The sequence below is a fragment of the Mycteria americana genome, unplaced genomic scaffold, assembly GCF_035582795.1.
Source record: "Mycteria americana isolate JAX WOST 10 ecotype Jacksonville Zoo and Gardens unplaced genomic scaffold, USCA_MyAme_1.0 Scaffold_41, whole genome shotgun sequence".
Classification (NCBI taxonomy): domain Eukaryota; kingdom Metazoa; phylum Chordata; class Aves; order Ciconiiformes; family Ciconiidae; genus Mycteria; species Mycteria americana.
Genome location: NW_027445628.1, coordinates 1,674,230 through 1,685,663, shown reverse-complemented (window position 1 = coordinate 1,685,663; position 11,434 = coordinate 1,674,230). Strand labels below are relative to the sequence as shown.

At 75.0% G+C, this 11,434-nt stretch overlaps 2 protein-coding genes across 17 annotated transcripts in view; both read left to right on the top strand.

Moving 5' to 3' along the window:
- Positions 1–537: 537 nt before the first annotated feature.
- Positions 538–10,264, top strand: RASGRP2 (RAS guanyl releasing protein 2). The gene is made up of 16 exons (XM_075489879.1): positions 538–970; positions 1,589–1,687; positions 2,114–2,183; positions 2,741–2,863; positions 3,363–3,510; positions 3,854–4,027; positions 4,682–4,798; positions 5,296–5,580; positions 5,892–5,969; positions 6,428–6,541; positions 6,945–7,060; positions 7,812–7,956; positions 8,962–8,998; positions 9,723–9,890; positions 10,046–10,105; positions 10,189–10,264. Exons 1-15 carry the CDS (start codon positions 898–900, stop codon positions 10,099–10,101), a joined length of 1,803 nt encoding a protein of 600 aa, XP_075345994.1. The 5' UTR covers positions 538–897; the 3' UTR covers positions 10,102–10,105; positions 10,189–10,264.
- Positions 10,265–11,071: 807 nt separating this feature from the next.
- The window catches only part of LOC142403683 (neurexin-2-like), a 44,555-nt gene continuing 44,192 nt past the window's right edge, over positions 11,072–11,434 (top strand). For 15 of the 16 annotated variants that reach the window (XM_075489893.1, XM_075489898.1, XM_075489897.1 and 12 more), the window contains exon 1: positions 11,072–11,158. The gene's annotated coding sequence lies outside the window, so the exon portion shown is untranslated. The remainder of the gene's footprint in view (positions 11,159–11,434) is intronic. The other variant, XM_075489887.1, reaches the window with a different exon arrangement.

Sequence of the window (11,434 nt, the reverse complement as noted above, 5' to 3'; positions counted from 1 at the left end):
GTCCCTCCTAGTCCCTCCCAGTTCCTCCCAGTTCCCCCCACACCCCCTTACTGGGACGACTCCGGAACTGGTGGGGCAGGAAGTGAAGCCTTATCGGGGCGCGCAGGACCGGGGGGTTTGGGGGTGCGGGGGGGTTTGGCGGTGCGGGGGGGTTTGGGGGTTCGGGGGGGGGGCCTGGAGGTGCCGGGAGGGTTTGGGGGTGCGGGGGGGTTTGGGGGTGCGGGGGGGGCCTGGAGGTGCCGGGAGGGTTTGTGGGTGCGGGGGGGTTTGGGGGTGCGGGGGGGGGCCTGGAGGTGCCGGGAGGTTCTGGGGGTGCGGGGGGGTTTGGGGGTGCGGGAGGTTCTGGGGGTGCGGGGGGGTTTGGGGGTGCGGGAGGGGTTGTGCAAGAGCTTGTGCAAGAGCACGGCTGGGGCGGGGGGAGGCAGCATGGGGGGCCCCCCAGCACCCCTAAAATGAGACACTCCCCCCGGCACCCCCAAACTGGGACCTCTGGGACCAGGGGACCCCCAGGACCCCCTTGGGACCCCCAAAGCCAGGGGACCCCCCAGGACCTCCAGACTGGGACCCCCCAGGGGCCAGGGCCCCCCCAAATCCCTCCCAGCATCCCCAAACCAGCCCCCTCGGTGCCAAGGGACCCCCAGGACCCCCTGGGACCCCCAAAACGGGACCCCCAGGACATGGGGACACCCAGGACCCCCTGGGACCCCCAGAGCTGGGGACCCCAAAATCCCTCCCAGCACCTCCAAACTTGAACCCATAGGACCAGGGGACCCCCAGGACCCCCTGGGACCCCCAGCTCCTGGTTTTGGGGGTGCCACCTGGGACGTGGGTGTTGATTCCCCCCCGCCCCCCCCAGGAGCACAGGGCCGCGGGGTCCGCGAGTTTTGGGGTCCCGCCATGAGCTGCACCCTGGACCTGGATCGGGGCCACACGCTGGACGAGCTGCTGCAGGGCTGCATCGACGCCTTCGGTCGGGGGGGGCCCTGGGGTTCGGGGGGGCCCTGGGGTCTCGGGGGGGCCCTGGGGTCTGGGTTTTGGGGGGAGGCTGGGGTTTGGGGGCCCTGGGTTTGGGGACCCCCCTGGATTTGGGCGGGCTCTGGGATTTGGGGGGACCCCTGGGGTGGGGGGGACCCCTGGGGACTGGGGGGGTTCCTGGGGTCTGGGGGAGCCCAGGGTTTCGGGGGTCCCCTGGGGTCTAGGGGTCTCTGAGGTTTTGGGGGGGTCTCTGGGGGGGGTCTCTGGGGGTTTGGGGGGGGTCCTCTGGGGTTGAGGGCTCTGGGAGGGTCTGTGGGATTTGGGGGGGGGGGGCTGTGGGTTTGGGGGTCCCTTGGACTGGGGGGACCCCAATGGGGTCTTTGGGGTAGGGGGGGGGTGCGGGGGGGTGTCCCCGTTACTGGGGTCTCTGGGGGGTGTCCCCGGGATCCTGGGGGGGTGTCCCTGGGATTTGGGGTCTTGGGGGTGCTCTGCTGGGACTGGGGATGCTGGGGGGTGTCTGGGCCTGGGAGGGGGCTGGGGGTCCCGGGGGGCACTTGGGGGTGCCAGGGAGGGTTTGGGGGTCCCGGGGGGGTGACGCGCCCCGGCCCCCCAGACGCGCAGGGGAAGGTGCGGGACCCCCACCTCGTCCGGCTCTTCCTCATGATGCACCCCTGGTACCTGCCCCCCGCCGAGCTGGCCGGCAAGCTGCTGCGCATATATCCTTGGGGACCCCCCGGCCCCCCCAAACCCCCACGGGCCCCCCCAGACTCCTGGGACCCCCCCTGGGACCCCCCAAACCCCTTGGGACTCCCCAAACACCAGAGACCCCCCCGCACCCCCATCCCAGCTGCTGCCTGTATATCCTTGGGGACTCCCGCCCGTAGCCCCCCCCCCAAACCCATGGGGCCCCCCATAGCCCCCCAAAACCCTCGGGACCCCCCCTGGCACCCCCTGAAACGCTGGGACCCCCCCAAGACCCCCCAAAGCCCTGGGAACACCCTGGGACCTCTCAAACCCCCTGGGACCCCCCATAGTCCCCAAACCCCCTGAGACCCCCCCATAGCCCCCCCAAAACCCCCGCCCCCCCCCATACCCCCCCGCCCCCCCGGGACCCCAGCGCAGGCTCCTTGACACCCCCCCACCATCGAGGAGTCGGGGGGCTCGGCCGAGGGCCCCTCCCTGCGCCTCAAGATCGGCCACCTGGTCCGGTGAGTGACCCCCCGGGACCCCCAAAACCCTCTGTGATCCCCAAAACCTCTGGGGCCCCCCCGGCACCTCATAGCTGCCCCACAGCCCCCCTGGGACCCTCCAGACCCCCTCTGGGGGCCCCAGAGCCCCCCCCAGCCCCCCTGGGACCCTGAGACCCTATTTGGGGACCCCATAACCCCCCTGGGACCCCCTAGACCCCCTTTAGGGACCCCATAGCCCCCCCAAAGCCCCCCTGGGACCCCCTAGACCTGGCGGTCCCAGGCCCCCATAGCCCCCCCACAGCCCCCCGGGGACCCTGAGACCCTATTTGGGGACCCCATAACCCCCCTGGGACCCCCTAGACCCCCTCTGGGGACCCCAAAGCCCCCCCATAGCCCCCCTGCGAGCCCCTAGACCCCCTTTAGGGACCCCACAGCCCCCCCAAAGCCCCTCTGGGATCCCCTAGACCCCCTCTGGGGACCCCACAGCCCCCCGGCACCCCCTAGAGCCCCTCTGGGGCCCCCCGGCCCCCCGGGCCCCACCGACCCCCTTTGGGGCCCCCCCCGCTGCCCCCCAGGTACTGGGTGCGGGCCTTCCCGGGGGAGCTGGCCGGGGACCCCGAGCTGCTGGGCCGGATCGGGGCGCTGCGGGAGGCGCTGGGCCGGGGGGGCCCCGACACCCCCATCGACCTGGACAGCCTGTACGTGGGGAGGGGGCCGGGGGGCGCGGGCGTGCACGGGGACACGGGGGGCGTGCACGGGGACGTGGGTACGTGCACGAGGCGCGTGCAGGCGTGGGGACACGCGTGCGCAAGGTGCGTGCGTGCACGGGGACGCGAGCGCGTGCACGGGGGGGGCGCGGGCAACGGGGCACGGGGTGCGTGCGCGCACGGGGACGCGGGTGCGCGCACGAGGTGCGCGCGTGCGTGGGGACAAGCGTGCGTAGATGGGAGGGTGCGCACGGGGACACGGCCGTGTGCACGAGGTGTGTGCGTGCACGAGGACGGGGGCGCGTGCGTGGGGGGGCGCGCGGTGCGCGGGGCCACGGCTGCGTGCGAGCCTGGCCTGGGGCCCGCCCACGGTCGGGGTGCCCACGGGGCCACGTGCATCCACGTGCCCGAGGCTGGGGGGCCGCGGGGGGGGGGGGGGGGGGGTGCGCACGTGCGCGTGCAAAGCCCCCTGAGCGCGTGGCGGGTGCAGGCCGGCGCCGCCGGAGGGGGAGCAGGAGGAGCCGCCCCCCCGGCCCCCCGGCCAGCGCAAGACCTCGCTGCTGCTGGACCACCTGGAGGCCGCCGAGCTGGCCGAGCACCTCACCCACCTGGAGCACCGCGCCTTCGCCCGCGTCCGCGTGAGCACGCCTCGCGCGCCCGCCCCAAGACGTCGCGCGCCCCCGCCGCGGGTCCCCCCCGCCGCGCGCTCCGCGCGCGAAACCCAGACGGGGTCCCCTCTGTCGCGCGCCCCCGGGGCGGCTCCCTCCTCCCTCGCGCGCCCTCGCGCCGGACCCGCGCGGGTCCCCGGGCGTCGCGCGTCCCCGGGCGGGTCCCTCGTGCGTCCCCGGGCAGGTCCCGGGCGGGTCCCCTCTCCCTCGCGCGCCCCTGGGCGGGGTCCCCTCTCCCTCGCGCGCCCCGCCGCGTGGCGGGCCCGTTCCCCGCCGCGTGGCGCGCCCGCGTGCGAGGCCCGCGTGCGCGCAGTTGCAGGATTACCGCAGCTTCGCCCGGCGTGGCTGCGCCGCCGGCAGCCCGGCCCTGCAGCGCGTCGTCGCCCTCTCCAACGGGGTCTCCCGCTGGGTGCAGCTGCTGGTGCTCAGCCCCGCCGCCCCCGCCCAGCGCGCCCGCGTCCTCACCCGCTTCCTCCACGTGGCACAGGTGACCCACGCCCGGCCCCGCGGCGCGGCCCCGTAGCGATGCCCCACGGCCGGCCCCCGTAGCGCTGCCCCGAGGCCAGTCCCCTAGTGCTGCCCCACGGCTGGCCCCATAGCCCCGTAGCCTCACGGCACCGCCTCACAGCTGGACCCACAGCTGCACCCACAGCCCCATAGCCCCGGCACATGGCTGGCCCCGTGGCCCCATAGCAGTGCCCCGTGGCCAGCCCCATAGCCCCATAGTGCTGCCCCATGGCTGGCCCCGTAGCCCTGCCTCCTGGCTGCACCAGAGCCCCACAGCTCTGCCCCATGGCCGCTCCATAGCCCTACCCCGTAGCAATGGTCCTGCCCCACGGCCCTACCCCATAGCAGTGCCTCTGCCCCATAGTAATGCTCCAGCCCCATAGCAACGTCCCTACCCCATAGCAGTGCCCCTGCCCCACAACCCTGCCCCGTAGCAACGTCCCTACCCCATAGCAGTGCCCCTGCCCCACAACCCTGCCCCGTAGCAACGTCCCTACCCCATAGCAGTGCCCCTGCCCCACAACCCTGCCCCGTAGCAACGTCCCTACCCCATAGCAGTGCCCCTGCCCCACAACCCTGCCCCATAGCAATGCCCCATAGCTCTGACCCCCAGCCCTGACCCCCGCCCCCCCAGAGGCTGCTGGAGCTGCGCAACTTCAACACGCTGATGGCGGTGGTGGGGGGGCTGGGGCACGGCTCCATCACCCGCCTGCGCCAGACCCTCGCCCTGCTGCCCCCCGACGTCACCAAGGTGGGCCTGGGGGGGAGGGCTCCGGGGGGGTCCGGGGGGGGTCCTAGGGAGATCCTGGGGGGCTCCTGGGGGCTTCTGGGGTGCCCAGGGGGGTTCTGGGGGGCTTCTGGGGGGCTCAGGGGGGCCCTGGGGGGCACAAGGGGGTCCGGAGGGTCTGAGGGGGAGTGGTCCTAGGGGGGTCTGGGGTGCCCGGGGGGTCCTGGGGAGGTTCTGGGGGGCACATGGGGGTCCTGGGGGGCACAAGGGGGTCCTGAGGGTCCAGGGGGGGAGTGGTCCTAGGGGGGTCTGGGGGGCTCCTGGGGGCACATGGGGGTCCTGGGCAGGTGGTCCTGGGGGGGGTCTGAGGGGGGTCCTGGGGCTGGGGGGGCTCTCAGGGGAGCTCAGGGGGGACATGGGGGTGTCCTGGGGGACGGGGGGACCGTCACCCCCCAGCCCTGCTCGGCCCTAACATGTCTCCCCCCGTGTGTGTCCCCCCCCGTCCCCCCCTGCCCCCCCAGCTGTGGGCGCGCCTGTCGGAGGCGGTGGGCTCGGGGGGCAACTACCGGCGGTACCGGGGGCTGCTGGGGGGCGCGGGGGGCGGCGGGGGGTTCCGCCTGCCCGCCCTGGGGGTCCACCTGCGGGACCTGGTGGCGCTGGAGGAGGCGCTGCCCGACTGGGGGGGCCCCGGGCGCCCCCACCCCGCCAAGCTGCAGCAGCGCTTCGCCATCCTGGGGGGGCTGCTGGGGGGGGGCGAGCAGGGGCCCCCCGTGCCCGCCGACCCCGACCTGCTCCACCTGCTGACGGTGAGACACCCCCCCCCCGGAACTGCCCCCCAAAATGCAACCGCACCCCCCGGACCCACCCCCCCCCCCCGCACCCCCAAAACAGACCGGCGCCCTCCTGCACCCCAACCTCCCCCGCAGCCCCAGACCCCCCTGCACCCCCAGACCCTGACCTGCACCCCCAGAGCCCCCCATGAACCCCCTGAACCCCCCCCGGGCATCCCTGCACCCCCAAGCCCCTCTGGCCCCCCGACCCCCACACCCCCCCCTGCCCCCCCAACCCCCTGCCCCCCCCAGGTCTGCCTGCACCCCCAGCCCCCCCTGCCCCCCAGGTCTCCCTGGAGCTGGGGCAGACGGAGGAGCAGCTCTACCAGCTCTCGCTGCAGCGCGAGCCCCGCACGCGCACCCCCGTGAGTGTGCAACGCGCGTGCAACGGGGCGAGGGTGCAAGGGGGGGGAGGGTGCAAAGGGAGGGCGTGCGACGGGGGGTGAGCGTGCGACGGGGGGGGTGTGCGACGGGGGGTGCGAGTGTGCAAAGGGGGGTGCAACGGGGGTGTGAGCGTGCAAGAGCCTGCGAGGGGGCTGGTGTGCAACAGCGGGGGTGCAACGGGGGTGTGAGCGTGCAAGGGGCTGTGTGTGCAACGGGGGGTGTGCAACGGTGGCGATGTGCAACGGGGGTGGGAGCGTGCAATAGGGGGTGGGAGTGTGCAATAGGGGGTGCAACGGGGCGTGAGGGTGCGGGGGGGTGCGGGGGGGGGCAGCGCCCTGCGGGGCCGTTGCGCCCCCAAGCTGCCCCCAGCCCCCCTGGCCCCCCCAGCCCGCCCCTGGGCGGGGCCGCCCCCCACCCTGCCGGTGCCTGTGCCCCCCAGTCGGGGCCCCCCCCGGCGCTGCCCCCCGTCTGCCCCATGGACGAGTGGGTCCTGCCCGAGCCCCCCAGACCCGACCCGGCCCTGCTGCGCGCCCACCTCGAGAGGCTGGTGGAGGTGGGGGCGGGGGGGCTCTTGGGGGGTCCCTGGGGGTTTGGGGGTCCCTGGAGGGGCCGGGGGCCATCTGGGAGGGTCTCGGGGGGGGGGGGTGTCTGGGAGTCCCTGGGGGTCTTTGGGGGGCTGGGGAGGGGTCTCGGGGGGGTCCGGGAGGGGTCCGTGGCGTCGGGGGCTGATGGAGGGGTCCGGGGGTCCCTGGGGTGACGGGGGGTCCGGGGAGGCGGGGGGATCCGGGGGGGGGCCCTGGGGTGACAGGGGGGTCGGGGGGTCCATGGGGTGGCAGGGGGGATCCGGGGGGGCCCTGGGGTGACAGGGGGGTCGGGGGGGGCCCGGGGGGGTCGGGGGGTCCATGGGGTGGCGGGGGGGATCCGGGGGGGCCCTGGGGTGACGGGGGGGGGGGCAGTACATTTTCCGTAACTTCGACGTGGACGGGGACGGCCGGATCTCGCGGGAGGAATTCGGGATCGTGCGGGAGAACTTCCCCCACCTGCAGCTCTTCGGGGACCTGGACACTGACCGGTGGGGACCCCCGGGACCCCCAAACCAGGGACCCCCCGAGACCCCCCCGGGACGCCCAAACCAGGGGCCCCCAAACCAGGGACCCCCCCCCAGGGACCCCCCAGGGACCCCCAAACCAGGGACCCCCCCCAGGCACACCCCAGGGCCCCCCAAACCAGGGAACCCCCCCCCAGGGACACCCCAGGCACACCCCAGGGCCCCCCAAACCAGGGACCCCCCCCCCAGGGACACCCCAGGGACACCCCCAGGGACCCCCAAACCAGGGAACCCCCCCCCAGGGACACCCCCATGGACCTCCAAACCAGGGACCCCCCCAGGGACCCCGCAGGGACCCCCAAACCAGGGACCCCCCCCCCAGGCACACCCCAGGGACACCCCCAGGGACCCCCAACCAGAGACCCCCCCCCCAGGGACACCCCCATGGACCTCCAAACCAGGGACCCCGCAGGGACCCCCCAGCGACACCCCCCCCAAACCAGGGCCCCCCCCCGGGACCTCCCCCAATCAGGACCCCCCCAGACACCCCCAAACGAGGGACACCCCCCACCCCCAGGGACCCCCCCCCCAGGGATTCCCCCCCCTGCCCCCCGGGAACCCCCAGGCCCCCAGACTGCCCCCCCCCCCCCGCCAAGGGACGCAGGCATCCGGGACCCCCAACCCCCCCCACCCCGGGACCCTCGTGTCTGGGGGACCCCCCCCCGCCCCCTGGGACCCCCCCCCCCACTGCCCCGCATCACCGCGGCCCCCCCAGGGACGGCAGCCTGAGCCGGGGCGAGGTCCTGGCCTCCTTCCTGCGCTGCAGCGGGGGGCCCCCCCCGCCCCCCCCGGGGCCCCCCCACGTCTTCGAGGAGAGCAGCGCCCTGCGCCCCGCAGCCTGCCGCCACTGCCGCCGCCCGGTGAGACGGCCCCGCGCCCCGCGCGCCTCGCACGCCTCGCACGCCTCGCACGCCTCGCACGCCCTGTGCACGCCCTCGCACCCCCTCGCACGCCTTCACACCCTCTGCACGCCCTTGCACGCCTCACGCCTTGCACGCTTGGCACGCCCTCGCACGCCCTCGCACACCTTGCACGTCCTCGCGCCCCTCCCACCCCTCGCACGCCCCCCACGTGCCCCCCCACACCTCACACACCCTCACGCCCCTCACACCCCTCGCACGCCCTCGCACACCTTGCACACTTCGCACACCCCCACACGCCCTCACACCCCTCGCACGCCCTCGCACCCTCTGCACGCCCTCACACACCCTTGCACACCTTGCACGCTTCACACCCCTTGCATGCCCTTGCACACCCCCCCACGCCCTCACACACCTTGCACGCCCCCCATACAGCCCTTGCACGCCCCTCACCCCCCCACACGCCCCTCACGCCCCTCACGCCCCCCACACCTTGCACACCCCTCACATGCCCCTCGCACGCCCCTCGCACGCCTCTCACGCACCCCGCGTGCCCCTTGCACGCCCCGCATGCCCTCACACCCCCCCGTACACCCCTCGCACACCCCTTGCACGCCCCCCGTGCACCCCTTGCACGCTCCCCGCGCACCCTCTCACTCTTTGCACCCCCTCGCACGCCCCTCGCGCACCCGGAGCTCACGTGCGCCCAGGGCCCCTCGTGCCAGGCCCCTTGCACGCCGGCCCCCTGGGCGCGGTTCGCACGAGCGTTTTGCACGGCAAGCGGCGGCTGGCACGCCTCGCCGGCGGGAGCCGCGGGGGCTTCGCACGAGCGCCGCGCACGGGAGCCGCTTCTGCGCGCGTCACGCGAGCGTGCGTCGCACCAGGGCCTTGCACCAGCATCCTGCAGGGAGGGGCCGTCGGGCTCCCCTCGCACGGGGGCTTTGCACGAGGAGGGGGCCCCTGGCACGGGGTCGCCCCCCTCACCCCTCCCCCCGCCCCCCCCAGATTTTGGGCCTCCACAAACAGGGGCTGAAGTGCCGCAGTGAGTGGGGGAGGGGCGGGGGGCCGTGGGTGCCTTTCGGGTGCCACGGGGGTGCGGGGGGGGGAGGGGCTGCGATGGGGGTTCGAGGGTGCCATGGGGGGTGCAATTGGGGGGTGCAAAGGGGGGCTTGGGGGCGCAATGGAGGGTGCAACGGGGGGGGGCTTTATGGGTGCCATGGGGGGGTCATGGGTGCTCTGGGGGTGCAATGGGGGGGTTCATGGGTGTCCTGGGGGTGCAGGGGGAGGGGTTATGTGTGCCATGGGGGGCTATGGGTGCCATGGGGGGTGCAATGGGGGGGTCATGGGTGCCATGGGGGGTGCAGGGGGAGGGGTTAGGGGTGCCATGGGGGGCTATGGGTGCCATGGGGGGGTTCATGGGTGCCATGGGGGTGCAATGGGGGGTTATGTGTGCCATGGGGGGCTATGGGTGCCATGGGGGGTGCAGTGGGGGGGTTAGGGGTGCCCTGGGGGGGTTATGGGTGCCCTGGGGTGCATTGGGGGGTTCATGGCTGCAATGGGGGTTGCAATGGGGGGGTTATGGGTGCTCTGGGGGGTGCAATGGGGGGGTTAGGGGTGCCATGGGGGGGTTATGGGTGCACTGGGGGTGCAATGGGGGGGTTAGGGGTGCCATGGGGGGGTTAGGGGTGCTCTGGGGGGTGCAATGGGGGGGTTAGGGGTGCCATGGGGGGGTTATGGGTGCTCTGGGGGTGACGTGCCCCCCCCAGCCTGCGGCCTGCGCTGTCACGCCGGGTGCCGGGAGCGGCTGCGCGTCGAGTGTCGCCGTCGCACCCAGAGCATCGCCGCCGACGCCCCCCCGGGCCACCCGGGACCCCCCCCCCGCTCCTTCAGCTTCTCCCTGCCCTGGCCCCGCCGGCTCTCCCTGCAGCCCCCAGGTGGGACCCCCAAACCCCGGGACCCCCAGGGCCCCCCCCCCGGCACCCTGGGGGACCCAGGCCTCCGGGCCCCCCCACCCCCCCCGGACCCCCAATCCCCCCCATCCCCCGCCCCCAGGCCCCCGCGCCCCTGACGCCCCCCCCCGCCCCCCCAGAGACCCCCAAGGAGCTGCAGGAGGTGGAGGACGGCGTCTTCGACATCCACCTATAGCCAGGTACTGGGGGGCCGGGGGCCTGGGTCCCCCCAGGGCGGGGGCCCGGACGCCTGGGCTCACTGCCCCCCCCCCCCTTTCCGCAGGGTCCCTGGGCTCTGGCTCGCCCTGACCCCGCTCGACCCCAGGACCCCCTCCCCCACGGCCGGGGGTCCCCTCTGCGGCGGCAGCGCCGGGGCCCGGACGCCGGGGTGCCCGGGGGTGGGGGGCAGCGCTCGCAGCGCGGGAATAAACTGCGTCCGTCTGTCCGTCTGCTCCTGGCGCCCCGCACGCCTGGGACCCCCGGGGGGGCTGCGGGGCCTGGGGGTACGGGGGGCTGGGGGCTCTGGGGCTGGTTATACTGGGGGGTCCATGGGGCTCCCTGGGGGGCAGCCGCGAGCCCCCTGTGGGCTAGCTATGGGGCTGGCTATGGGGCGTCTGGGGGGCACCCTGGGGGGCTTCTATGGGGAGTCTGTGGGGCAGCCGTGAGCCCCCTGTGGACTCTCTATGGGGCAGCTATGGGGTGTCCGTGGGGCACCCCATGGGGTGTCCATGGGGAGTCTGTGGGGCAGCCGTGAGCCCCCTGTGGACTCTCTATGGGGCAGCTATGGGGTGTCCGTGGGGCACCCCATGGGGTGTCTATGGGGAGTCTGTGGGGCAACTATGGGCTCCCTATGGAGCAGCTATGGGGCTCACTGTGGGGCATCTACAGGCAGTCTGTGGGAGCCCTGTGGGGCATCTATGGGGCAGCTACGGGGCAGCTGCGAGCCCCCCGTGGGCTCCCTGTGGGGCAGCTAGGGGCCGCCTGTGGGGCTCCCTCTGGGGTGTCTGTGGGGAGCCCGTGGGGCAGCTGCGAGGACCCCCGGGGTCCCCGTGGGGCGGCCGTGGGGCAGCCGTGGGGCAGCCGTGGGGCGCCGGCCGTGCCCGTGCGAGGCCGTGGCCGGGGCGGGGGCGCGCGGGGGGCGGGGGCGCGCGGGGCCGGTGCCGTGCGCGTGCCCGCGGCGGGCGGGAGCTGCGGGACTGCGGGAGCGGCGGGGACGGGGCCGGGGCCGGGGACGCCGCCACCGCCCCGGGCAGGTACCGGGACGCGGGGGGACACGGACCCGCGGGGGGGGGCGGGGGGGGCACCGGGGGGGGGCGGGGTGCAGGATGGGGGTACCCGGGGCGGGGGTGCAGGATGGGGGGGGGCGGGGGGTGCCAGGGCTGAGGGTGCAGGATTGGGGTACCCGGGGCGGGGGGGGGGGGAATAGTGGGGGGGGGACTGCAGGATTGGGGTGTGGGGGGTGCAGGATGGGGGTACCGGGAGGGGGGTGCAGGATTGGGGTACCCGGGGGGGGTACCAGCACGGGGGGT

What these genes read in the sequence shown, in the direction of transcription:
- RASGRP2 (XM_075489879.1), top strand. Translation starts at nt 898, where the DNA reads ATGAGCTGCACCCTGGACCTGGATCGGGGCCACACGCTGGACGAGCTG. An exon ending in GGGCTGCATCGACGCCTTCG is followed by an intron (nt 971 to 1,588) that starts GTCGGGGGGGGC and finishes CCGGCCCCCCAG; the next exon opens with ACGCGCAGGGGAAGGTGCGG. An exon ending in AAGATCGGCCACCTGGTCCG is followed by an intron (nt 2,184 to 2,740) that starts GTGAGTGACCCC and finishes GCTGCCCCCCAG; the next exon opens with GTACTGGGTGCGGGCCTTCC.